At 37.8% G+C, this 25,409-nt stretch overlaps 1 protein-coding gene and 1 long non-coding RNA gene across 4 annotated transcripts; both read left to right on the forward strand.

Moving 5' to 3' along the window:
• Nucleotides 1-12,757: 12,757 nt before the first annotated feature.
• LOC116023398 lies at nt 12,758-14,170 on the forward strand. Its single transcript, XM_031264397.1, has one exon. The coding sequence runs from the start codon at nt 12,758-12,760 to the stop codon at nt 14,168-14,170; it is 1,413 nt and encodes a 470-aa protein (XP_031120257.1).
• Nucleotides 14,171-21,795: 7,625 nt separating this feature from the next.
• LOC116022999 lies at nt 21,796-24,230 on the forward strand. Of its 3 annotated transcripts, none has more exons than XR_004099336.1 (4): nt 21,796-22,060; nt 22,165-22,502; nt 23,675-23,752; nt 23,952-24,230. It is a non-coding gene; the product is annotated as an uncharacterized LOC116022999 (long non-coding RNA). The 3 variants fall into 3 exon arrangements; XR_004099338.1 differs by having other exon boundaries at nt 21,798-22,060; nt 22,350-22,502; XR_004099337.1 differs by having other exon boundaries at nt 21,800-22,060; nt 22,395-22,502.
• Nucleotides 24,231-25,409: the final 1,179 nt, after the last annotated feature.

A 25,409-nucleotide genomic window follows, 5' to 3' on the forward strand; every position in this document is an offset into this window, starting at 1 on the left:
TTGTCACAGAACTGGCTTGTACTAAGGAGATTGAACTTGAGCCCTTCAACGTAGGATACTCCCTTAATAACCAGCTCATTCTTTTGAATTTCACCAACAGCTTTTGTGCGTCCCTTCTTCTCGTTGTCGCCAAATGTCACCAAGGGACCTTCGGAGCCCTTCGACGTAGGATACTCCCTTAATAACCAGCTCATTTGTCTCGAACATCCACTGTCAATGAACCACATGTCCCTGGTGTCCTGCAAGGCAATTAAGCAAGTTTAGGTACCCAAACTTTGGGTCCTGGTGGGTTAGTGAGTTTAGGCATCCATTTATACCTTGTGCCCATTATTCCAGGCCTAGGCGCAATGTAGCCATTGTACGTTTGATAATTATAAGGAATGCTAGCAAAGGTTTTAGGCCTCTTTGGTGCATAAATCAACTTAGGTAGAGACTTTTCGACCGGCTTATGCACCATGCCTTTCATACGCTGTTTGGTCATGTGAAATTGCTGAAAGTGAGGTTTCTTCCAGAACTTGTGATTTGATGACCAATTCTCACTAGATGGATAGAGTCTTCCTTTCTCCATCCGTGAGTTCCTAACTATGTGGATCTCAGACCTTCCATATTTGCCTTGAGGTGCATTATATGGAGTGTAGCTCTTTTTGTACTTGGAATGGCCTTGCAAGAGATAGCAAGATGATCTCTCGATATTGTTTACCCGGCCATTCTTCGTAGCTTTCCTATACTTTCCATTGCTGGTGTATAGGGACGGTTTATGAATAGCTACTCTGGTCTTTTCTGTTGGTCCTTTATGACCTTTATTTGGTTTGGGTTGAGATCCTCCATTTCTTGAAGTTCCCAAACCATTGGTCTGTTTATCTCTCGAGAGATGGTCTTGATGGAACCCTAGACCGGTTCTATCACTTGTAGGTCTGTGATCAACCACCATTTTCTCCATAGCTTTGGAGGAATTAGTGTATGATGCTATGACCTTTCGAAGATTAAGCTCTCTCGTCTCTCGAGCTTTGCACTCTTCAGATAGTAGGATTACTTTGGCTTCTAACTCACTTACTTTGAGAGTCAGCTCCAAATTCTCTTTCGAGACGTTCTTAAGCATATCTCTTTCAGCAGTTAGCTTGCTGTTTTCATCCATCACTCTAGCATGAGTGCTATTGGCGATGTTAAGGTTCCTTCTGAGCGATTCCAACATCTCGAAGGGGTCCTCATCGCTTTTAAATGAAGAACAACGAGAGGTAGAAGTAGAGCAGCGAGATGTAGGAGTAGAGGTTACCTCGTTGTCAATGGCCATTAGGCATTGATTCTCCTCTTCCTCGGTGTATAAGCAGATGAGCCCCCTCTCATCCTCTGAGCTGCTGCTGCTTTCGCTGGAGCTCGACGTCTCGGACTCCTCGATTGTCCTCTCGAATTCTTCAGCAACAAGCGCCTTCCTGCGCTGATACGTCTTTGATGATCCTTTGAAGCCACCTTGTGTTGGCTTCTCCCTGGATTCCTCTATTCTCTTGGAATCCTTGCCTTCTTGGCCCTGATGCTTGCTTACTAGTGGGTAAGGGCATTCGGCCTTGAAATGTCCCGGTCTTCTACAGTTGTAGCATAGACCCTGATTTTCCTCCTCCGTCCTTCTGGATGGATATCTCTCATTTTTCCTTCTTGAGGAGGAAGGTGAACTTTTGTTGCTCTCCTGGTTCATCTTCATGTATTTCCTGAACTTTCTCACAAAGAGAGCAAACTGTTCGTCAGACAAAAAATCAGTGGAATTAGGATCTGACCTTGAGGAGGTGGTTGGTTGGTCCGCAACCAGTGCCACATTCCGTCTGTCCACCACGTCCTCATCTCTTGGGAACATCTCGAACTCGAAGGCTTTGAGATCCCGGAAGAGTTTGTCTGTTGTGGTTTCCTTCAGATCTCGGTGATCTCTCATCGTGATCACCTTTACTTCCCACTCCTTAGTGAGGCCACGTAAGACCTTCAGGTTCAGCTCCTTTTGTGGGATCTCCTTTTCAAGGTCACTGATCTCGGTTGTGAGCTTCATGAACCGAGACTCCATGCTGTCGATGCTCTCTCCTGGCTTCATCTTGAAGTCTTCGAACTTCTTCATGGCCACGGTGAGCTTGTTTTCCTTTTCCTGTTCGTCACCTTCACCAATTAACATCAAAGTATCCCATACCTCTTTTGCCGTTTTGCACTTCCTCACTTTTGGGAAGATGGTTTCGTCTATAGCTCTGAAGAGAATATCCTTGGCAATATTGTCCAGGTTGTTTCTCTTCCTATCATCACTGGTCCATTCTTCCCTAGGTTTTGGGATGTACTTTGGTGTATCTCTGGTTTGCTCAGCAGTCGTGTTTACCATCATGATCTTGACTGGTCCAGATTATAACTTCGGCCATCTCATCATGGAGGGCTGATAGATACGCAAGCATGCGTGTTTTACAGTCATCAAACCTGCTAAGATCAAAGAGAAGATGTCTCGACAACATGCTATCCATATTAGAAGAATTATCTCGTGCTTTGAAAACTTTTAAAGGATTTTTCAAAGAAGGATCTCTAGGCAATATAAACAAAGGTTTATATCGATCAGAGAACTTGCTCTGATACCAATTGTTGGTCCCAAGGGGATGGGGTACAAGTCTAGAGGGGGGGGGGAATAGACTTGTATAAGATTTTGCAAATCTTTTCAACCTCTCGTGTGTATTGAACTTAGGATGTTTAGGTTCGATACCTCACGAGGTGAAGACAAAATTTTATGCGCAGCGGAAATGTTATCCCCTTTTTGTTAGCACGAGTTTGGGTTAGTTCGAGAGGTGTGATTATATGCAGTGCAATCGAGAAGTTAGCGAGAGATAAAAACAGAAAGTAAATGCAAGAGAGATTTTTAAGTGGTTCGGCCAACCCGCCTACGTCCACTCTTCTTCCAGAAACTCCCTGGAAGGATTGCACTAAAAACTTCCCTTTTTAGTACAATATCGAGCGCTTGAGCTTTGATCACGAAGCCCGCCTCAAGCCTCAGGTTTTTCGCCCCGCTTCTTGTTACTCCACCTCTCGAGCACTTGACCTTTGATCACCAAGCCCGCCTCAAGCCTCAGGATCTTCACAAGACAGCTCCCAGGTTACTCCGCCTCTCCAAGGTCTTTCTCCCCGCTTCCAGCTACTCCACCTCTCGAGCACTTGACCTTTGATCACCAAGCCCGCGTCAAGCCTCAGGTTTCTTTCACTCGGACAGCTGCCAGGTTACTCCACCTCTCTTGCTTAATCCAAAGCAAGGTGTTTTTGGTTGTCACAGTTGAATGTAACAGACTCCAATCTGACCACAAGCTATCGTTGAATCAACTTCGATGTAGAGCAGCTTCGGTCACCTTCTGGATGTATAACAGTTTAAGCTTTGTAACTCTCTTGAAACACTAAGATGTGTTTTCTCGCTGTTTTGAATATCAGGATGATATTCCAAGTTAAGCACTTGCACTTGAACGTTTTAGACAGACACTTCTTAAGAATTTCGAACCTCTTTTCTTTTTAACTCCTTTTTCTCTCTTTTCCCCTTTTTTTTTCCCCTTTTTTCTTCTGTGTCTTTACGTCCTTATATATGAGAGTAGAGGAATAATTCCGTTGGAGGGAAAATTATTCCGTTTGAAATTTGTCTCCCATGCTGATCATGGGTCTTGCATATTTTCAGCATATTTCATGGAGTGGTGATCTTGTAACTTGAACCTCTTTGTCTTGTAGTGAATATTCCATAGTTCACTTTCTTGAGTCCATGCTCCACTTTCGTCTTTTGGTAAAAGTTACTCTTTTTATATTCCCATTATTCCTTGTTTGTAGGGAATCAGACCACTTCAGCATTGGTGCACCTTTTGACCGTTTGTGGTGGAAATCTGACGTGTCATCCATTTCCGCCCATTTTGAAATCTTCACGTTCGGCACCTCTTCATTATTCCATCTCCATGATATTCTTCTTCTCCAAACTTTAAGTATGACCGTCATTCAGCTTTGTTGGAGAATTGTTAGTGTATCGAGACCAAGGTTGATATCTTGATCGCTTGATGTCTCGAACTCAAATATCGAGAGGTCTATCTCTCGAACTCTGTTTATGTCTCGAACTGGATAACTGTATCGAGAGGTCCTACCTCTCGAACTCTGCTTATGTCTCGAGACTTAGTTGATGTCTCGCAGACCCTTATTCCTCCAGTGTTGTCCCATGCTTTCTTCTGATCTGTCTATATGATTACAACACACGAGACTTCTAAGATGTTCAAACAAATTTCCCTCAAGCTTAAATATTTTCCGAGTTGAGCTCAAAGTTACCCGGTTGTATTTTCGCTCTTGGTTTACTTGTCGAACTTACAGCGTTTTGCCTATGTATCGAGACTTGGGGATTTCTACTTAACAGTTGGTATCATCAAAACCTATTACATGATGTTCCTAACAGGGACTACCAAACATTACTTACAATAAGGACAAGATTTATGAAGCATATCAAATGGGGAAACAAATCAAGTCGTCGTTTAAGTCAAAATCTTGTGACTCAAACTCTAGACCCTTGAGTCTATTGCACATAGATTTATTCAGTCTAGTTGACCCAGTCAGTTTAAGTGGTCGAAAGTATACTTTAGTGGTAGTAGATGATTACACTTGATATACTTGGACATTGTTCTTAAGGAAAAAGAACGAAACCAAGAGGTTGTTGCCCGAGTTGTTAAAAAGTTGCAAAACAAGAAAGACACCAGTATTGTGAAGATTCGGTCAAACTAAGGGACAGAGTTTGTCATTTAGGTTATTCAAGGTTTTTGCGGACAATTCGGAATTCTCCATCAACTCTCAGCCGCAAGGACACCATAGTAGAATGGTGTAGCCGAGAGGAGAAACCGAACTCTCAAGGAAGTCGCGAGGTCAATGATAGCATTTTTCGGCTTACCTAAAAGGTTTTTGGCTGAAGTTGTTAACATAGCGTGTTACACTCAAAACCATTCCATAGTGAATAAGGTTCATGTGATGACTCCCTATGAGCTATGGAAGGGTAAGAAGCCAGTTGTGAGCTACTTCTACCTATTCGGTAGCAAGTATTTCATTCACAATAACAGAAAATCACATCTAAAGGCTTTTGACGAGAGAGCTGACGAACGGCTATTCATGGGTTATTCATCTGTCAACAAAGCTTTTTAAGTACTTAACAAAACGACAATAGTTGTAGAAGAATCCACCCATGTCGTGTTTGACGAAGGAAACGTCAATCGAGAAGTGGGAAAGTTGTTTGAAAGGTTAGATCATCTAAGCATCCGAATGGATAGTCTAGCCGAGCCGAGCAAAGAATCCAAAAGGGCAGAATGAGTGGTAGACGAAAGCAATAGGGTCCGAGATGTCGAATTCGAATGCGAGTAGTTTACTACTCGGTTGCCTAGCCAGCTCCATTTACCCGAGCAGTCAGAGGTCGAAGAGACACCAAATGTGCATGCAGTAGATGAAGAAACTCCTCCAACAACTTTTCAGCCTAATCTAAGGTGGTTGCGGGATCATCCACAAGATTAAGTTGTTAGAGACATAAGGCAATGAGTTAGGACAATGGCGTCCATTCGTGAGTGCATGATGACGTGTTTTCTTTCATAAGTTGAACCTAAGAATGTGGAAGAAGCACTTGGTAATCCGATTGGGTCACAACCATGCAAGAAGAGCTCCATTAGTTCGAAAAGAACGATGTATGGGAGCTAGTTCCTAGACCTTCGCACCAAAATGTAATTGGGACAAAGTGGGTATTTAGGAACAAAATGGACGAATGAGGAGTCATTGTTAAGAACAAGGCTTGTCTCATTGCGAACGGTTACTTTCAAGAAGAGGGCATAGATTTTGATGAAACATTCGCACACATAGCAAGATTGGAGGCAATTCGTATTTTGTTAGCATTTGCTGCGTACAATGAGTTCAAAGTCTTCTAAATGGACGTCAACAGCGCATTGCTAAATGGATTGTTAGAAGAAGAAGTGTACGTAGAGCAACCTCCAAGTTTTCAACCGGATTTGGGTATGGATATGGTCTATAAGCTAAAAAAAAAAAAAGAAGCCATTGTATAGATTGAAACAAGCCCTAAGAACTTGGTATGACACCATCTTGTGATTCCTTATCAGTTGTGGATTCACGAAAGGTCAAGTGGATAAAACCCTTTTCCGAATCAAGGATGGAGACCCCATTCTATTGGTGCAAATCTAATTAGACGAGATCATCTTTGGAAGTACCAATCCATCTTTATGCGAGAAGTTCTCTAAGCTCATACAAGGCAAGTTCGAGATGAGCATGATGGGAGACTCAATTACTTCTTGGGATAGCAAGACAAGGAAGGCATCTTCGTCAACCAAACCAAGTGCACCAAGGATTTTATCAAAAAGTTTAGAGTTGATGGAAAGTATTTGATCAAAATCCCAATGAACACCTCGTTGCAAGTGGATATTGACAACGAAGGAAAAGAAGTAGATCAAGAAAAATACTAAGGTATAATTGGCTCTTTATTGTACTTAGTTGCTAGTAGACCTAACATCTCGTTTGTAGTAGGTGTGTGTACAAGATTTCAGGCTAACCCTAAAGAGAGTCACCTCGTAGCGGCAAAGAAGATCCTAAGATATCTCAAAGGAATGAAAAGTGTTGGACTTTGCTATTCGAGAGGAGGATCCTTCGAGCTAGTTGGCTATTCAGATATAGAGTTTGCAGGATGCAAGATTTACCGAAAGAGCACCTCTAGAACTTGTCAATTTCTGGGAGGTAGACTCGTTTCGTTGTTCAGCAAAAAGAAAAACTTGATATCACAAGTAATGCTGAAGCAGAGTACATAGCACCCAGAAGTTGTTGAGCGCAAATCCTTTAGATGAAACAACAACTCAAGGATTATGGAGTTGAAGCTAAAGAGATAAACATAAAGTGTGACAACACTAGTGCAATTATCATCACTCATAATCATGTGCTACACAAGAGGACAAAACATAGAGATATCAAATATCACTTCATCCGAGATCATGTTAAGAAGAAGGATATTCTGTTGAAATATGTTAACACGAATAACCAACTTGCTGACATCCTTAAAAAGCATCTGAGTGATAGTAGATTTTCAGCTTTAAGACTTGAGTTGGGAATTATTGAAATGAATTAAAGACAAATTCATCTAAGCTTGTAGATTCGAGAGGTAAAAGAGTATTTTCGAATGGTGGTTCGAGTCGTTGGAACAATTCGAAAGGCGGGAAGTGTAGAAGAAGCCAACCGATGAGTAAAAGAATGGTTGAATGGACAAGAGAAAGTAACCGAGTTGTAAGAAAGGCTGAATGGATGAAAGGTTACAACTGAGTGGATAACCGAGAGGAGGAAAGTATCTGAATGGATAAATTCGAATAGTTAAGTTGGTCGAATGAACAAGTTAAACGAATGGTCACTATATATTCAAATGGTCAAAAGTGTAACTGTTTGTCATACTAAAAAAGGCGAATCGTTTCAGTTACAACAAGCAGTGTGAAAGTCAAGGAGATAGGGGGAATGTGTCAAGCATTGAGGCGTCAAAGTAATTATGGTACAATTTATTTTACTTTAATTTAATTACTTATTCACAGCGCACTAAGCGGGAAATCCGCTCCTGACTATGCACATCTCTACACGCACTAACACAGGACGAGAAAGGCATCTAATGCATTCTCTCTCTTATTTAATGCACATATCACCTTTTTAGCATTAATTTTCTCTCCTTATCAATCAGCCAATAGTACTTATACAAAAATGACCTATATTCTTCAATAAATTCAAACCTTTGAGGGTTATCAATTTGTCTGGTTGCAACTTAATTCGACCCATACATACCCACTCGTGCAACCCAACCCATTTTCATAAAGTATATAAGCCAAAACTCGTCCTAAGAGTTTCACTTTTAGCAATCTATAGAAAAGTTGAAACATTTTCTCTCTCAAACTCTCTCTTTTGCAAACTGGCATATTTTCTCCTAGAAATCTTAAGTTCTCAACCCTCAAAGCTTCATCAATGGTGGCTTCTTCTTCATTCTCATATTCTATTTCAAAATTCTCCACCTAGTCTTCTAAACAGTCCGCCTCCATAACCAACTTGCATGTTCTTGAAAAACTTAGCACAAAGGTCAAGTTAGGTTCCATGCTTGACAAGGAATGTTACCTCCGCCACAGTGAGGACGAGTCGATGATGGAGAGAGTTATCAAGTGCCTGGAAAAGGGTGGTTTGATGACGTACGTGACCTATGACTATAAGGAGGTCCACAACCTCGACGCTACTGAGTTCTTTGTGAACTCAAGGTTGGCATGAAAAGTTACAATTGTCATCCAGTTAACAGTTAATGGCATGAAAAGTTACAATTGCCCGCGGTGACATCAATGCGCTCTTTGATTTTCTAGTCAGGAAAGGGGAGAAGCCTGACGGTTACGGCCATCCATATAATCATGACGAGCTGTGGAAGGCAGCCCGAGGTGAAAAGGCACTGAAGAAGCTCAAATTGTCCTTGAAGAAGAATCTCTTCAAGCCTGAGTATGAGCACGTTGTGGACATATTCAGCAAAGTTTTAGAGAGTAAAGTTGTTGGCACGGATGACGTCACCGAGGACAAATTCACTATGCTGAATGTACTCCTCAACAACTACTCGGTTGATTGGTCAAGGGCAGTGTATGATTTCATTCGATCGTACATTGAGAGAGCTGTCCGGGACAACACACTCACCAAGCAAGTGGGGCTCAGATTTTTTGTAGCCGAGTTGTTGAAGGCTAAGGGAGTGAAGCTTCGGAAGGGTGTCGCTCCTCACCACAATAACTACTTCATGCGGACCAAGGTTCCTGGCTCTAAGTCACAAGCCAAGGGTCTCATAGCTGCCGCCACTCCAACCAAGAAGAAGGCTAAGGCTCCAGCAACAAAGGCAGCAGTAGTAGCAAGCCAAGAAACAAGCCAAGAATCCTCCAACTCAGGCTTAAAGCTCTTCGAATATTCCGCTAGCAGAGGTAGTCAAGATAGCCCAAGAGACGTAGAGGAATTTAACTCTGGGTTCCTCGAGCCAACCAACCGAGAAATCCCAACCGTCAACCCTACCCAAGAAGCATAAAGGGAAATGATATGGCACTTTAAGACCAAAGCGGGTGTTGACCGAGGGGTTGGTAGAGAAAGTAGCCGAGACAGTGCCACCTTAAGGGGAATGACTTAGAGTGGAGGAGGCTCGAGAGGTAAGCAGGACCGAGCCATCCACCCGAGAGGAAATTGAAGAGATCCCTCTATCCAAAGAGAGGAAAATTCTGGTTAGAGAAGTTGACAATGCCCGTGATACCAACACACTCCATTTATGCTCAACCTCGACCCCTCCCACAAGAACCTACGCAAGTAGTAGAGGTGACGAGTGAGAATATTACCGAAGTATTTGTTGGGATTGCTCGAACAGCCAGCGAGAATGCAGAGACAAGCAAAACCACCGCCTAGGACCCAGTCCAGCCGAGGAATCCAATTGATGTTGATGCCGAGTTGGAACAACAAATAGCCAACGAAGATCTAACCGAGGCCATCAATGCTGGTGAGGCGAGTGAGTTTTAAACCGATGAGGACCTGCTAGTTGAGCTAATAAGGGTGACAACTTGGCAAAGATGGTGCATGTTGAACCTTGATACTATTGAAGAAGGTCTGACTTGTGTGCGGCTAGAGGAGAATTTTGCCCTAACTTAGTTGGGCACCTCCTCCATTCTTCTCTCTACGCAAATCAATGAAATATACTAGGTGTAATCCAAGAAGCTAGCCGAGAAGGAAGCAACCAAGGGCAAGTCAAAAGTGGTGGAAGAAGATGAGCAGTCAACACCTTCCACCCGCCCTAAGTCTTTTGCGAAGGAGATAAGGATGACCCAAGCCTTTTCTCACTTCGAGGCCTAGTTTGTTGATCCAAACCCTCAGGTTGGTCCAAGCAACTGAGGAGATTCAGGCCATCTCTACCTATCTTCCACACATAATAATCGACAAAAAAATATATCACGTCAACATAGCCAACCATTATGGTGTTAGGAGATGACACAACTCGAGCCGGGATCGACCGAATAGTGGACGAGGTAGTTCGAACCTTAGTTAACGGGGCTGAGATGTCATCAACACAACCAAGTACTCAACAGGCCAAGGAAGCAACACCACCAACTGCCGATGAGTTAACCCAAGGGGTTGAGGAGGCAATATATAATATGGTCGAAGGTGTTTTTGTTCAAGTGGTAGCCGCAGTGAAAACGTCAAAATCCATTCCTACTCGAGAGGTTAAAGTACTGAGTAGTGAAGCTACTGAGGTGGTCATTCCAAGTCATCAATCACCCCTTGAGAGGTTGAATTAGCGAGGGATAACGATACTCGAGGAATAGCAGGTAGCTTGTCCATCTTCAACACACCCACTCGAGAGATTGTAGAACCGAGGGGTGAGGCAGAGCTAACCACAACCACTCGTGGAGTCAATTCTTTGGAAAAAATCTCTCAAGCTTTTGAGGAAGGGATTATGCTCTATTTGGATTCAGGTTTATCTAGAGATGTAAACAAGGAAGCATATCTCTCAGCGAGCCCAACGAATCCTCAAGTTTTCGAGGAAGCTGGTCCAACCCACGTACCCTCTCCTAACATTCGGCCAATGGAATGATTAGCCTATTCAAAAGGAGCCTTGAACTAGTAGACAAAAAGACCAAGGAAGTTGGAGGACAGCAACATCAAAATAATTAGGCATTAGTCAAATTTTTTTTCATAATAGTTAGCATTTTTGTACTTTGATTGATATATATTATAATATTTTTAAGTGATTAATAAAAAGGTTTTGTGTGGGTTGAGTTGATTTTATTTCCTGTAATTTTACTCCTAGAAATTCAAATTGTTAAACTCAACTATGGGTTGTATGTAATGAAAAATCCTTTTCGTGGATAAATTCAGCTTTATATTATGAGTATAGGTTTTGACATCATCAAGAAGGGGGAAATTGTTAGGAATATTTTGTATTAGATTTTGATGATACCAAAAAACAGGAGTTTAGACCAAGGAAGTTGGAGGACAGCAACATCAAAATAATTAGGCATTAGTCAAATTTTTTTTCATAATAGTTAGCATTTTTGTACTTTGATTGATATATATTATAATATTTTTAAGTGATTAATAAAAAGGTTTTGTGTGGGTTGAGTTGATTTTATTTCCAGTAATTTTACTCCTAGAAATTCAAATTGTTAAACTCAACTATGGGTTGTATGTAATGAAAAATCCTTTTCGTGGATAAATTCAGCTTTATATTATGAGTATAGGTTTTGACATCATCAAGGGGAAAATTGTTAGGAATATTTTGTATTGAATTTTGATGATACCAAAAAATAGGAGTTTAGACCCCCGCCCCCAATCATTATAGTTTTAATTCTCAGACTGATCTGCTCAACATTCAAATCAAACCGAATGGTACCTCGAGTAGTTAAACTGTATTCATCCGGATGGACACTCGAGAGGACAATCAATAAGTCGAAGAGTAACCCGAGTGGTTAACTCTCGAATATAGTTATCAATGATTCGAAGATCAACCCGAGGAGGTCGTTGTGTCTTATAACCGTTACTCATTGTCCATTATAAAACCTGAGTCCCTATGATAGCAAGGGAGACACACTCAAAAACTTATACTCATACTCTAAAGCAACAATGCTATTCACTTACGAACATACTCTGTAACATTCTTACCATCAAAGTTAATAAAACCATGGTTAAAATCAATTTAAAATCTTAATAAATTACGTACTTTAATTTTTAATTTTTGAAATCAAACAAGAGACTTTCATTACTCAGAATACAAATGCCTTACATCATTGACAAACAAAGAAGGAATTGTAAACCATTCTGTACAATTTGTTATAAAAGCAACCTACCTAACAAGGGAGTAAGCAAATTGGTTTTTAGATCGTTTAACTTAAACGACCGTAATATAATTAAAAGTTTTCGCTAAATCATTAATGTACCATCAATACACAAATAATGTATAGTACATTCAATATATTAAAAACATACATTTATTCATGGTTTACAATATAATTTGCCTATCGTGAATTGTTCCTTTATATAGATGTAGAACATCCATTTCCACTTTTAATGTTATTGATTTTAAAATAAAGCTTCTATGACTCCCTTAACACACTCCTCTTTAAAACTAAGTCTGCCTTTTAAATGAACATATTTTACAACAATGAAATCCCCAAAGACATTGCACAACACAAACCCAAACCCCAAAGAGTCATCATTGTTATCTAGAGCCGCATCAACATTTATTTTCACCTACCCCATTAGAGGTTTCTCCCATTTCACAATGAACTTCTCCTAGTTAAGAATGATCTCCACTGAACACTAATTAGCATCTCTCCAGTTCCACAAGAAACTAGCAACTTCAATAATAGCTAAAGCTTTAGCGACAATTCTCTCATTCCAAACCACCTTGTAAACATGAGAAGAATCAGTGTTTCACACATTTCTAACATAAATTAATACACACACACACACACACACACATGTATATTGTTGAAGAATGAGAAGCAATACTCTAGTAGCATTCTAAAACATTCTGTATCTAGCCTTTCTTGAGTTTGTTAGAAGGTTATTCTTGTCATTTTATCTTTCTTGTTTGGCTATATATATAGTCTCCTCTTTCCCTGTAAGAATTCAATTCCATTTCAAAAAAAATCTACTCTCTGGTTTTCTTTCCACCATGAAAACTGCCCAACCACTCCTGCAATTTTCCATTTCCTGCTAACTTGAAATGGTATTAGAGCGCCGAAATCGAAGCTATGCAGCCGTTATCTCTGCAGTTGGAGGTAACGACATGGAGACTCCTCCACCGAAACAAGCTCGAACGCCGATGATCGAACCTCCGCGACGAACTACGAACGCAGAAGATCCTCTTCTTCTTCCCGCAAATGAAAGTGCGAGGAAAGTGCTCGTTAGTCCTCCTTTAACAGCTTCCAACTACAATTCGTGGAGTAGATCCATGACAATGGCACTCAAAGTGAGAAACAAGTGGGGAATTATCAGTGGAGCAATTCCAGTCCCTGCTAGTAGCGATCTAGAGTACGAGGCATGGGAGAGATGCAATATTCTGGTTAGTACTTGGATTATCAATTCTCTTAGTCCCTTAATTGCACAAAGTTTGATGTATTTTGATCTAGCTAAACACATTTGGGAGGATTTGAAAAATAGATTTTCACAAGTAGATGCTCATAGAATTTCTGACCTTCAAGATGAGATCTATTGTCTTAGACAAGGAGCTTGTAGTGTTACTGATTACTATACTCAATCCAGAATTTTATGGGAAGAAATGAGCTCACTGAGGCCTCTTCCTGTATGTGAATGTAATCTAAAGTGTCAATGTGTTTTGAATGCTCCGAAGTGCTCATGTGAACTAGCTGCTAAGATCATAAAAGAACGAGAGGATGATCAGGTTATTCGTTTTTTGAAAGGCTTGAGTGATGAGTTTTCAAGCATAAAGTCAGGAGTGCTTCTTTTAGATCCCATGCCCCCTGTGCACAATGTTTTTGCCATGGCAATGAAATTAGAGAGGCAGTTGCATGGCCTTGAAACAGTACATATTAATGCTAGCCTTACTGATGCAGTAAGTGAAAACATTGTGGCTACTGTAAACAACAACAACAAGAGGAAATTTACCTTCAATAATGTGAATAAATCTGTGGCTAAGTGCACTTTCTGTGGAATGACTGGTCATACGGTTGAGAAGTGTTATAAGAAACACGGTTATCCACCAGGTTGGATACCAGGATACAAGTCTAAGGGCAAACAGATACAGACTGGAGTCTCTGCTGCAGTATCAGGTAATACTAATCAGAAGTATGTTAGTTCTGGACAGGTAGAAGCTGATCTTAACTTGTCCAACAAGCAAATCCAGAAGCTCATTTCTATGCTACAACTGCAAGTTGGACAAAATAGCTCAAGTTCACCTACAGCTGCTAGTGTGAGTGTCATGTCTTCAGGTCTGGTTCCTAACTTCAAAGCAGCAGCAGCAGAACAACTTCCTAAAGGCAAGTACACTTTTATCACCAGTGTTAATGCTTTACTAAAACATTCAGACACTTGGATATTAGATACTGGAGCTACGAATCATATAGTTTGTGATTTAAATTACTTTGACACTTACAATCATGTCCAAGGATTGTTGTGAATATGCCAAATGGTGAAATTGTTCCAGTGACACATGTAGGGACCGTAAAGCTTACTGAAGTTCTTCATTTACAGAATGTTCTAGAATGCTACTAGAGTATTGCTTCTCATTCTTCAACATATATAGCGAATTGAAGGATCGGAAATCAGTCTCTAAACTTATGTCTAAGATCATGCTATGCTAAGGACAAGATATATGCCTACAAAATATACATGTATAACGTCTAATACCAGCCCCATCCTCAAGTTGGAGCATAGATATTGATCGGAAATCAGTCTCTAAACTTAAGTATAAGATCATGCTATGCTAAGGACAAGATATATGCCTACAAAATATACATGTATAACGTCTAATACCAGCCCAATCCTCAAGTTGGAGCATAGATATTGATCAAACACAACTTGATTTGCGTTTTTTCACGTCCCGAAAATCAATTTTCATTCATTGTTAGAATATTTAGCTTACATATATAGAAATATGTATATACATATATAGTATGTATATATATATATATATATATATATATATATATATATATATATATATATATATATAGAGAGAGAGAGAGAGAGAGAGAGAAGTATTTACAATCGAATGAGACAGCATCTTCCCGTGAGACTGTGAGACACGAAATTTTTGCCCCATTTCCTTAAAAATGGAATGGAAGTGTTCGCCTACTGTTCTTGTTAGCTAGACATTTTGTTTAAGTGCTCAAACATTAAGTTGTAATCCGTTTTATCCTGGGAGATTGACACTACAATGTTTCTAGCACCCTAGCGAGGTAGCAAATCAGTTTTAAGTAAAGTGTGAGGTACACACGACTCTGATATGCTCTTTACTTCTCGTTGGGTTTAAATCTCAGATTTTGAAACCCTTTTTCATATTTATTTATTTTATATAAATAAATTCTTGGTTCTGTACCAAGTTTTATGGGACTAATTTTTTATAAACTAAATCCCTTATTATTTTGGTTTCGTACTAAAATTTTTGTTGGAATTAATTTTCTAAATTAAATTCCATTTTGTGTATCGACTTATTCACCACCTACAAATTGTACTAGTCGACACTTTGGCTATTGGGTTGACCGGGAATTTTTTAAATTTCCCGTCGAAAACGTGGACGGGGATGGGGACAAGGAGTATACTCCCGCCTTAGCTCTTTGACAAATTAAAGAGCTAAGGATTGCATAAAAAGGGAGCAAAAAGCTCATCCTGAAGCAACTCGAGAAGAAATGTCACGAAACTGGGCGAAACAGGGACGTGGCGTGTCATCAATGGTTGAGGGTTTTAGTAAAAAAGAAAAATACGGGGTCAATTTTATAATTATAGAAAATTTTTAAGTTTTCAATATTTATATAAATAATCCACCTTTCTTCCCATTGTTTTTCAACAATCCTGAGTTATTGATCTACCTAGATGGATGGATCAGATCAATCTTGACTTTTTTTTTCGTGGGAGCATATTCTCATCCGGGTAGATCAACGGGAGGGTTCAGATGAGAATAGGCGATCCCAAAGGTTATTCTAATACATCCATCTAGGTAGATTAGAGGATGAGGTTTAAAAGTTGTACGATAAAGTTGACAATAATTACAAAAATGCCACTATATTTAAAAAAAATTGATTTGATCCGTGCGATTTTTCCAAAGGTTGAGATTAGTTTTTAGATTTTTCTTGTGGGTGTTCTCATGGGATCCTGGTTTGTATGTATGTATATATATATATATATATATATATATATATATATGCTTGCGTTCATATGAGAACTATGCCTTAGGTGAGAACCTGTGAACTACTACATAAGTGTACACAATCTTCTACATAGAAGCACACAATCTACTTCCATGCATACCTAGATGACAGTGGAGACCCTAGAGTAGATTGTGTACATTTGTGTAGTAGATTGTGTGGACTCATGCAATTCTCACGTAAATTTCAAGTAATTTATTTTAGGAAATACTTATAAGAATTTGAGAAAATTGTAAAGTATACAAGTAAATTTCAAAGTTAAATTTCATTTAAAAAAAATTCAAAGTAAAATATTTTATATAAAATTATTTTAATTATTCCTATAATATGTTTTGGAAATACTTATATATTTAATAAAAGAACATATAAGGAATATTTCAAGATTATCACCAATAAAAAATATTGTTATAAGAACTCTATTTTGGATATTTCTATATTTATTAGTGCATGGTGTGAGAATTTTTGCGTAGTATGATGTTGGAGCTTGGATATGCTCCACGTTGGATTGAGCTGGTTATGTTATGTGTCACCACGGTAAGGTATAACATCTTTGTTAATGGTTTAATTGTAGGTAATGTGAAACCTGTGTGTGGCGTTCGGCAAGCGGACCCTATCTCTCCTTATTTATTTATTCTTTGTGTCGAGGGCCTCTCATTGTTTTTGTAAGAGGCTGAGGGGCGTGGTGACATCCATCGCTGTAGAACCGCAAGAGGTGCCCATCCAATATCGCATATTTTTTTTGCGAACGATAGCCTTCTTTTTTTCAAGGCTACCAATGATAAAGCCCTCTGGGTTCGTGAGTGTCTACAGAAGTATGAGTTTATGTTGGGAAAGTGTATTAGTTTCTAGAAGTCAAGCATCTCCTTCAGTACTAACACTCCAACTGCCATGAGGGAGTTTATAAATCCATTTTTATAAAATATTTTCAGACCAAAATATTTTATAAAAATGGATTTATTTAATTAAAAATCAGTTATAATTGCTGAAGCCCAAAACCAAAACTAAAGAAAATAGGGATGCTACCGCCACGTTTAGATACAACTTATATCTAAACGCACAGGCTACAACAAACTACATACAGTAATTCTAACCCCAACTCTAAAATATTATAATAAATCAAGTACTAAAAATTCTAAAACAAGTTCTAAAATTCTTTAACAATTAAAAGAAAATTTAATACATTTAATCTAATTAAACGCGTCGCTCTCATGCTCAATGCTCCAAATTGTCATGCAATCATCACATGCAAAATTAACTAAAGGGGAAACAAAGTCAGCACGACGGCTGGTAAGACTTACTCCACCCCGTAAAACATTTTGCACATAACACCTTGGAGCACATAGGAGCATATATTTTGACATTAACCCCTTAAAAATTTTATTATCATCAATACCAATAAACTTTATCCAATTAGCAAGTATATATTAATATACCCACAAAATTCCTAGGAGATCAAAGCTTGCCTATCCATAATCCAAAAACATTAAACCAATATTTCCTCAAACATCAAATTTCCGTATAACCATTTCCTCAAATCATTTCATAATACCATCAGTACTCGAAATTCCTTCAAAACATAATATATTCACCAAGAGATATTTTAAATCCTTAAATAATCATCAACAAATTTCCAAATCAAAAGAACCACTTCCAAGTTCATAAAATATTAACCAAAGAGAGAATTCCAATCTCTCAAAATAAACAACCAAACAGAGAGTATCCAAAACTCTCATAATATCCACCAAAGGTAAATTTTTCCAACTGATTGGTTAATTTTTCAAATGTCCAAATAATAGTCATATACAGTGTCAAGGAGGAATGGATCCAAATGGAAAGTTTCAAACTTCCAAACCAATACCAAACCAACCGGACGAATTCACGAACCGATGGCCAAAACCAAATCCAAACTAACCAGACGAATCCACGAACCGGTGGCCAAAACCAAATAGAGAGAACTCAGCTCTCACAATAATAATAGTAACCAAAAAGGAGAATTTAAAACGTCCAAGTATCACCATCCTCTCGAGACAGAATATATAAATCACCAAATCTTTCATATTTCACACCTTACATCAAAAGCCTTTACACCCAAATAACTTATTCAAATTTACACTTATATCTATAACCGAAATAACTTTATTCTTAACCTTGCACCAATTTGCACGCCACTTACAACATAAAATCTTCCCAAATAATTGAATTCTGTAACTACAACTATTTAGGTACATATATTATTAGATTACCTATTTACAAGTACTGAAGCACACATACAGTGTATAACTCATGCACGTACTAATTAATATACAACTTCAGTGTATATTACAAATTATATATATATATACAAATTAAATAAACAGCACACGACACACAGTTCACGCATTCATTTCAAATTGTAATTTCCAATTACATACACATACACTACCCAATATTCATAGGTTCGAATATATATATGCATATACAAATTCCATAGTACATAAATTCATGTAAATCTAAATCATATAATAAGCATATATATACAATAGTCATATGTGGCATGTGAGATTTAGTAATATACGAATCACATGCAAATCTACTTAATTCAACATAAAGATTATAATTACATGCTTTCATATACATTCAAACAATTATATATCGAATACAATTATCACAAAGATGAGTCAGATAACAATTATTCAAGAATAATAACGAAAAGATTTTTGAGAGAAATGATTTTCACGTAAGCACTTAGGAAAAGATTTTTGTTTCATATGGGGTAAAAATAATTTAGATGAACATAAATCTTACCTCTAGGAATTGCAATTTCCCGCACAGACCTAAAACACATAGATTTGTTGGCTACCAAATGCAAGTTCTTGAATCAAGAGAGGAGACTGAATTAATGAAAAATGAGAAACCAAGAGTTCACTATTTTTTTTTCTGCCTCTTTCGGCGTCAAGGGAGACGAGGAAAAAAAAGAAATAAGATATGAGGGGGAGGAAAAATGAACTGGAATCACTGTTCATAACATATATAATTATATTAACATATATATAAATATACGTATACCATATATGCTAGGATTAGAATTAGGAAGATAATGATGGTGATTAGGAAATATGCATCTATCCTAATTACTACTGATTAGTATTAATCAAGTAGATTAAGGAATTAACTCAACAAATTAGGAAATTGACAAAATACACAATAATAATATTTAAGGACACAAAACGTATAGTAATGGTAGTATGAAATTTTGGAAAATAAATGAATTATCATATTACAATATATAAGGCACGTACGCATCACATTTATACATATCACATATATAATAAGCAACCACATACATACATACGTGCAACATATAAAATAATAATACTAATAATAATAATATTAAAGTATACCGTATAGCATTATCTATTAAGTTTTAGAGAACTAGCAAGCTCAATAATATTTAAATGTAATCATGGGCTTAGGAAATTATACTTTCCATAAAATATATAATATTAGTAAGCTAGTCTCAAATAATTTAATTTTGGGTCACATATAATTATGGACCATATAATAAAAATAATTCACTTAAAAACAATAATATTTATAACAAATTATTCAAATAACAGGGGTGTCACAGTCCCTTCCTCAGGTCAATTAGCAGATGGTTTTACAAAGGCTTTATCTGTTGCTCAATTTCACATGTTCGTCTCTAAGCTGGGTGTCCAAAATTTACCCTCTCCAGCTTACCGGGGGAGGGGGTATTGGAGCATATAGCATGAGAAGAATGATAGAAATGTAATATCATTTATCTTTCCGTTGTAACAGCTTTTCCCGCTTTTGTCCAGTGTATATATCCATGCATCCCTTCCTGTAATGTCAACAAGAAAGACTCACTCCCATCAATCAAATATCTTTATTCTGTTTCTCCACTTCCCTCCTCATCTCGCTTGTCACATAATGTATACCCCAGCTTAAAGACGCAAAAGTCTCGAGCCTTTTGTCTATGAGTAAAACTTGGGATATGGAAGTTTTAGAGGACTTGTTTAGGCCTGAGGATATTCCCAAAATTGTTAATACTCCTATCTGCCAAGGGTATTGGAAGGATGAATCTCGTGGTCATTAAACGGTCAAGAATGGTTATCACAGACTCTTAGCATCACTGCCAGATGAACTTGTTTAGGCATGAGGATATTCTCAGAATTGTTAATACTCCTAACTGCCAAGAGTTCTTAGACAGCTGGTACTGGAAGGATGAATCACGTGGTCATTACACGGTAAAAAGTGGTTATCGCAAAGTCTTAGCATCACTGCTAGATGAACATCACACGCTGCAAATCCAGGCTTGGGATAAAATTTGGTCATTGCAGGTTCCACCTAAAATCTGAAACCTTTTGTGGCAGTGTGCGTGGAGCATGATAAGTGCCAAAGATGCTTACTTTTACATGTCAATTTGGGTTTTTTTGGTGCTCATGAGAGGTCCTTTGTGGGTGATTTTTTTAAAATGCTTTGAATTGTGCTAGTTTGGCAGCCAAGCCCTATCACTTATATACTTTTAATGTTTTGAAGGACTTTTGAACAAAAAGAGAGGCATTTGGGCATTGATTTGGAGGAGCAAAGGAGTGCATTTGGAGAAATAGGGTTGGAACCCGCTCACGATTGTGGTGAGGGTCGTGACGAAGAGCTGGTAGGATAAGTTTCTCGGTCATGAACGTGACCGGGAACCCGTGCGTAGATTTGAAGATCCCATGATTTCTAGTATAAATATCTTTTTTTTTTAGTAGGAATTAGAAGTTGAATTTAGGGTGCATCATTTTCACTTGAATTGTACTTCTCTCTACTCAAGAACTCTCTCAAGATTAGAGAAAACCTAGGTTGCAAGAGACTTGACAAATCTCTCAATTTCTTTGTGATTTTTTATCTTCTATTGTAGATTGACTTCAATTGCAGTAATATTTCATATTTTAAATTGCAATTTTATGCATTCTTCCAATTCATTTTGTGTTGATATATATGGCTAGCATGAGTGGTTAGTTACCTTTTAGGGATTGAATTGTGAATCCATTGCATAATGCTAGTGTGAAATTACATTGTCAATTTGGATTTGTGATCTTGTGTTTATTATATCTTCTTGTTGGAAATGTAGGTCTTTGAATGTTGTCTTGTGAATTTGTGCCCAATTCATGAGTTGTCTTAGGAGCCTTTCCCCTAGGTAAGAGATTGCTAGGGATAGGTAGACTCTCTTCCATTTACTTTCCCCACCTTAGATCCGAGAGGACATAGTCCGGGAAAAGGCGTAGCTAACATGTTCGATGAAATGACTCACTACTAGAAAACTACCCTTATAGCGACGGACAAACATTGCGACGGATTTGTAATAGAGGACTTTTTGCGACAAAAATAGCGACAAACATGCGACAAGCCTATTGCTCTTGTAAAATATTAGATTTAAAGCTATTACGACGATATTTATGATGATATTGCGACAAACGTACGACGCAATTGAGATGTTGTCGAAAAGTCCAACAAAAATGTCTTAGCGGGAAATATATTTTTGCCGGAAAAACTTGCGACATACAATATTCCGTCGTAGTTACTTTGGTGGAAATTATTTTTTCATTGGTAGCTTTGCGACATACTAATTTCGTCGCAATTGTTTCGATGTAATATTGTTTAGTTTAGTAAATTCTATACATAAGTAATTACGACAAACAGTTCGACGAACTTGCGACATACATAAATAATAAATTTTAATTTATATTAGTATTAATTAATTCAAAATGTATAAAAAATGAGATATATATATATATATTTATTTATTTATTTATTTATTCATATATTAAGTATGTATGTATATATTTTACAAAAAAAATAAAAAAAAAATAAAAAAATTGGCGCCATACCCAAATTTTCGCCCCAAAATTTCAGTGGCGCCTCTACCTTAATTCATCCTCCCACCTCCGGTCCTCACTCCCGCCTCCTCCACCCTAGTCATTTCTAATTTCTTCCTCCATCACAAAGCACATTTCTTCTCTCCAAGCCTCCAACCTTACAATTTCCTCTACATTTTCACCGCCGCCGCCCATCCGACGCCGACGCTTCCCTTCCTCCGCCGAAGATGCCATCGACGCCAAACGCCACCGCCGACCGCAAGCCTCCGCCGCTCCAACAAAAAGGTAAATCCATTTTCCCATTTTGTATTTATTTATTTCGAATTTTATTTTATTTGTTTAGTTTATTTAATTTATCATATGCGTGGGCTGCTTCTCCAATTTTGAAGGGTAATGATGCAGATTTGACAAAGATTGGAGCAGTATAATTGCTTTATGTTTCACAAAATTGGGTTCTTTAAATCTAAATCTGTTTATTAGGTTGTAATTTTCTTCTCTGTTGTAGTTGAATTATTGCATATGTATCACTTCTGCAGTTTTGCTGGCGTGACTATTAATGACTAGTCCTTTCTAGGTCTTTATATTTCATTTATTTGGTGTTATGCTTTGATTCAATAAGTGCTAGTATCCAGAGCAATTAACTGTACAACTGAGGAACAAAGATTTATTATTGTCGAAGTGGATTCTATACCGGTTGGCTTGCCCAGGCTTCACACTCTTCCTGAAGGTATGCATACGTTGGACTGTCGTCGCAATATTAACCTGATATACAGATTGTGCATATTGATATTTGTCAGGGGATATATAGTATAAGAAAATGTTGCCATTTGGGTTACTCATATCACTGTTAATATTTCTCTGATTGAGCACTGCTGACAACGGGGATGTCACTGGACGATTTGTTTTATGTTATACGCTGAAAGGCAATTTGTACAGCCTAATTATCCTATCTAAACATTTTTTTTCCTCTGTCACCATGTCTGGATTTTAGCAAATTGCAAATTGAGTGATTGTGTGATTTATATAGGAAGAACTTCTGGAACTTTTGGTTGTTCATTTCCTTTTCCACCTCCATTTGTCAGATTGTAATTTCAAGCCTTTAGCTGGAGAGATATATTTGGATTATTATGTAATTCTTCTACCATGATTTTTATCCTTTATTTATTTTCTTTCTTAGGAACTGCCTTGCTCATTCAAGTTTCTTTCTTAGGAACTGCCTTGCTCATATTTGTTTCTAAAAGATGATTTGTGCCTGTCGTTTTGTTTTATGTGCAAGAGTCAGCCAATAATAGTTGATATAATGCAGCAATCTCTGATTTTGTGATCATTGACTTCTGATGATGGATTTTATTGCCTAATTGACTGTTTGTGTCAGTGTTTCTCTAACACACATACCCTACTTCTTGTGGCATGAATAATGAATATAAGGTATTCATTATTGCTCTAAATTTGTATAGTTGAATTTGTAGTAAGAGAAGCTAATAAGCAGCAAAAAAGTGTAGTGGGGTGTTAATTGAGATTTAGATTAGCAAATGGAATGGTGAATGTCTGTTAGGTGGGTACTTCTTGTCACATTTACTTTCCTATATGATTTGTGTAGTAAGGAGCTGGCATTCTTTATTTTGAACCTCTGGATTTTATTCTGTAAAAAAAAGGGAAGAAAAGATAAGATTCAGGTCATCAATTGCATGCTTAGTTTTGGAATTATGGCTACATGAGCCTTCATGAGTTCAGTTTTAGATACCTAATTTCTTCTCACGAGTATAGGCGCTTATTTCTCAGGCGCTTTTATGGTGTGCATACTATTTCTGTTGATTATTTAAACTTCAGTTTTACCTTTATTATTTATTACAGTTGATTAAGTTTTGCGTGGCAGCTCAGTATTTTCTTTTGTTTCAGATAATATTGAAACAAATCAAGTAAGATAATTCAAAAAGTTCAAATCCTAAGCCTCATAATGATGCTTTGCTGAAGCAGGTTTGTAATGTGCTTTCATGTTTTCTGCAAGTGTTATTGTTGCATTTTTCTTAGTCTGTAAAGGTACATTTCCATATACTTCGTTGGATTATGCAAAGTATGGTCTTAAAGGTGCATTATGTTACCATGAAGTTAAGCCTATGCATATATTCTCCTTAATCTGAGAATTTCAACATGCTATCTTTTCTAATGTCTTCAGGACTTTGCCACAAATATTCAGAGGGAATTTTGAGCTAATATTTGATGAGTTGGATGATACCTGAGACTTAAAGGCGCCAACATTAGTAATTAATTTTATTGTTATTTTCAAATAGAGTGTGGTTGTATATATGGGTGTCAAAATGTTTGAGTAACCGTTTATAAATGTAACTTCTTAGATGCATTATACTGGTTTAATATTTGTTTTGTAGCTCAGCTTGGTCACTTTTATTATGTGTTTTCCTTGCTATTTGTTTTGAAATTTGAGTGTTTCTTTGCATACACAATTTGTGACATACTACACTAACAAACATATAACAACCATTTTGACATACAATTTGACGAATGACATTTAAAATTAATAAAATTGCGATATACATTTCGACAAAAGATTAGAAATGGCGATGAATATGAACAAGTATTTGCAACGGTTGTAAAATCAATTGCAACAACAAATTAATACAAATGACAAACTAATAAGTTTAATTGCGACGAACAAAAGTATTATTTGCGACACCTTGCGACAAACTAATGCGACTGATTTTGATTACAAATTGCGAAAAAAAAATGTTCGTTGGTGGTAATAATTAATTGCGACAAACAGTCGCAATTGAGCAATTGCGATTCGACCTGATGCGATGATCACGTTTTGTCGCAAAGTATGTTGCAATTTCTCTTTTGCGTCGAAACTGTGACTAATTGCGACGGAACTTGTCCGTCACTATAGCCATGTTTTTTAGTAGTGTCAAAGGGATAAGGTGATACTTGGGTGCTCCTTTGAACCTTGAGAAGCAGTTAAGACTAAAATGGCGACAGCATTGAGATAACCTTGCTAGGAGATTAATTAGCACTAGCACAAATCCTACCTTTAAAACACGAGAAGCATACTTGCAATGGCTAAGCAATTCAATTCTCTTTTCTTTGCATATAATATCTTGAATTGTGAATATTTGTTCTTTTTGACTTGGGTGAATCTTATATTATGATGCCTTGTCTTGAATCTTAGTGCTATCATCCTTGGATTGATTCCTACTTGCACCTACTCTTCGTCTCTTCCACAACTCCAATTTTGCCATCCTTAGAGAATGACAACTTGGGAATAACCATACATTCCTACCACCATTTACATTCACCTTTATTTTCCATCCACCGACACACAAAACACCTACTTTCAGAACATACTCCCCATTTCAGAAAATCTGTTAATCAAAGGTATTGAGGTCAATGAAGGTTCCACATTCTATCAGCAGGCACAGGAGACAATGGAACATGTCTTGTTTGGTTGTGAGGTCGCAAGGCAGATGTGGAGAGAATGCTTCATTGACATTATTGAGCAGAGCACCTCTCTCTTGCAATTCATGAATCTATGTCTGTAAAATAGCTCTAGCTCAGTGGCAACTAACTTTGCGGCATATCTTTGGACACTCTAGAAGGTGCAAAATAACAAAGTCTGGAACGG

Source organism: Ipomoea triloba, chromosome 6 (genome assembly GCF_003576645.1).
Source record: "Ipomoea triloba cultivar NCNSP0323 chromosome 6, ASM357664v1".
Taxonomy (NCBI): domain Eukaryota; kingdom Viridiplantae; phylum Streptophyta; class Magnoliopsida; order Solanales; family Convolvulaceae; genus Ipomoea; species Ipomoea triloba.

Bases quoted from the DNA above. Each gene is read 5' to 3' on its own strand.
- LOC116023398 (XM_031264397.1), top strand. From the start codon at position 12,758: ATGGTATTAGAGCGCCGAAATCGAAGCTATGCAGCCGTTATCTCTGCA.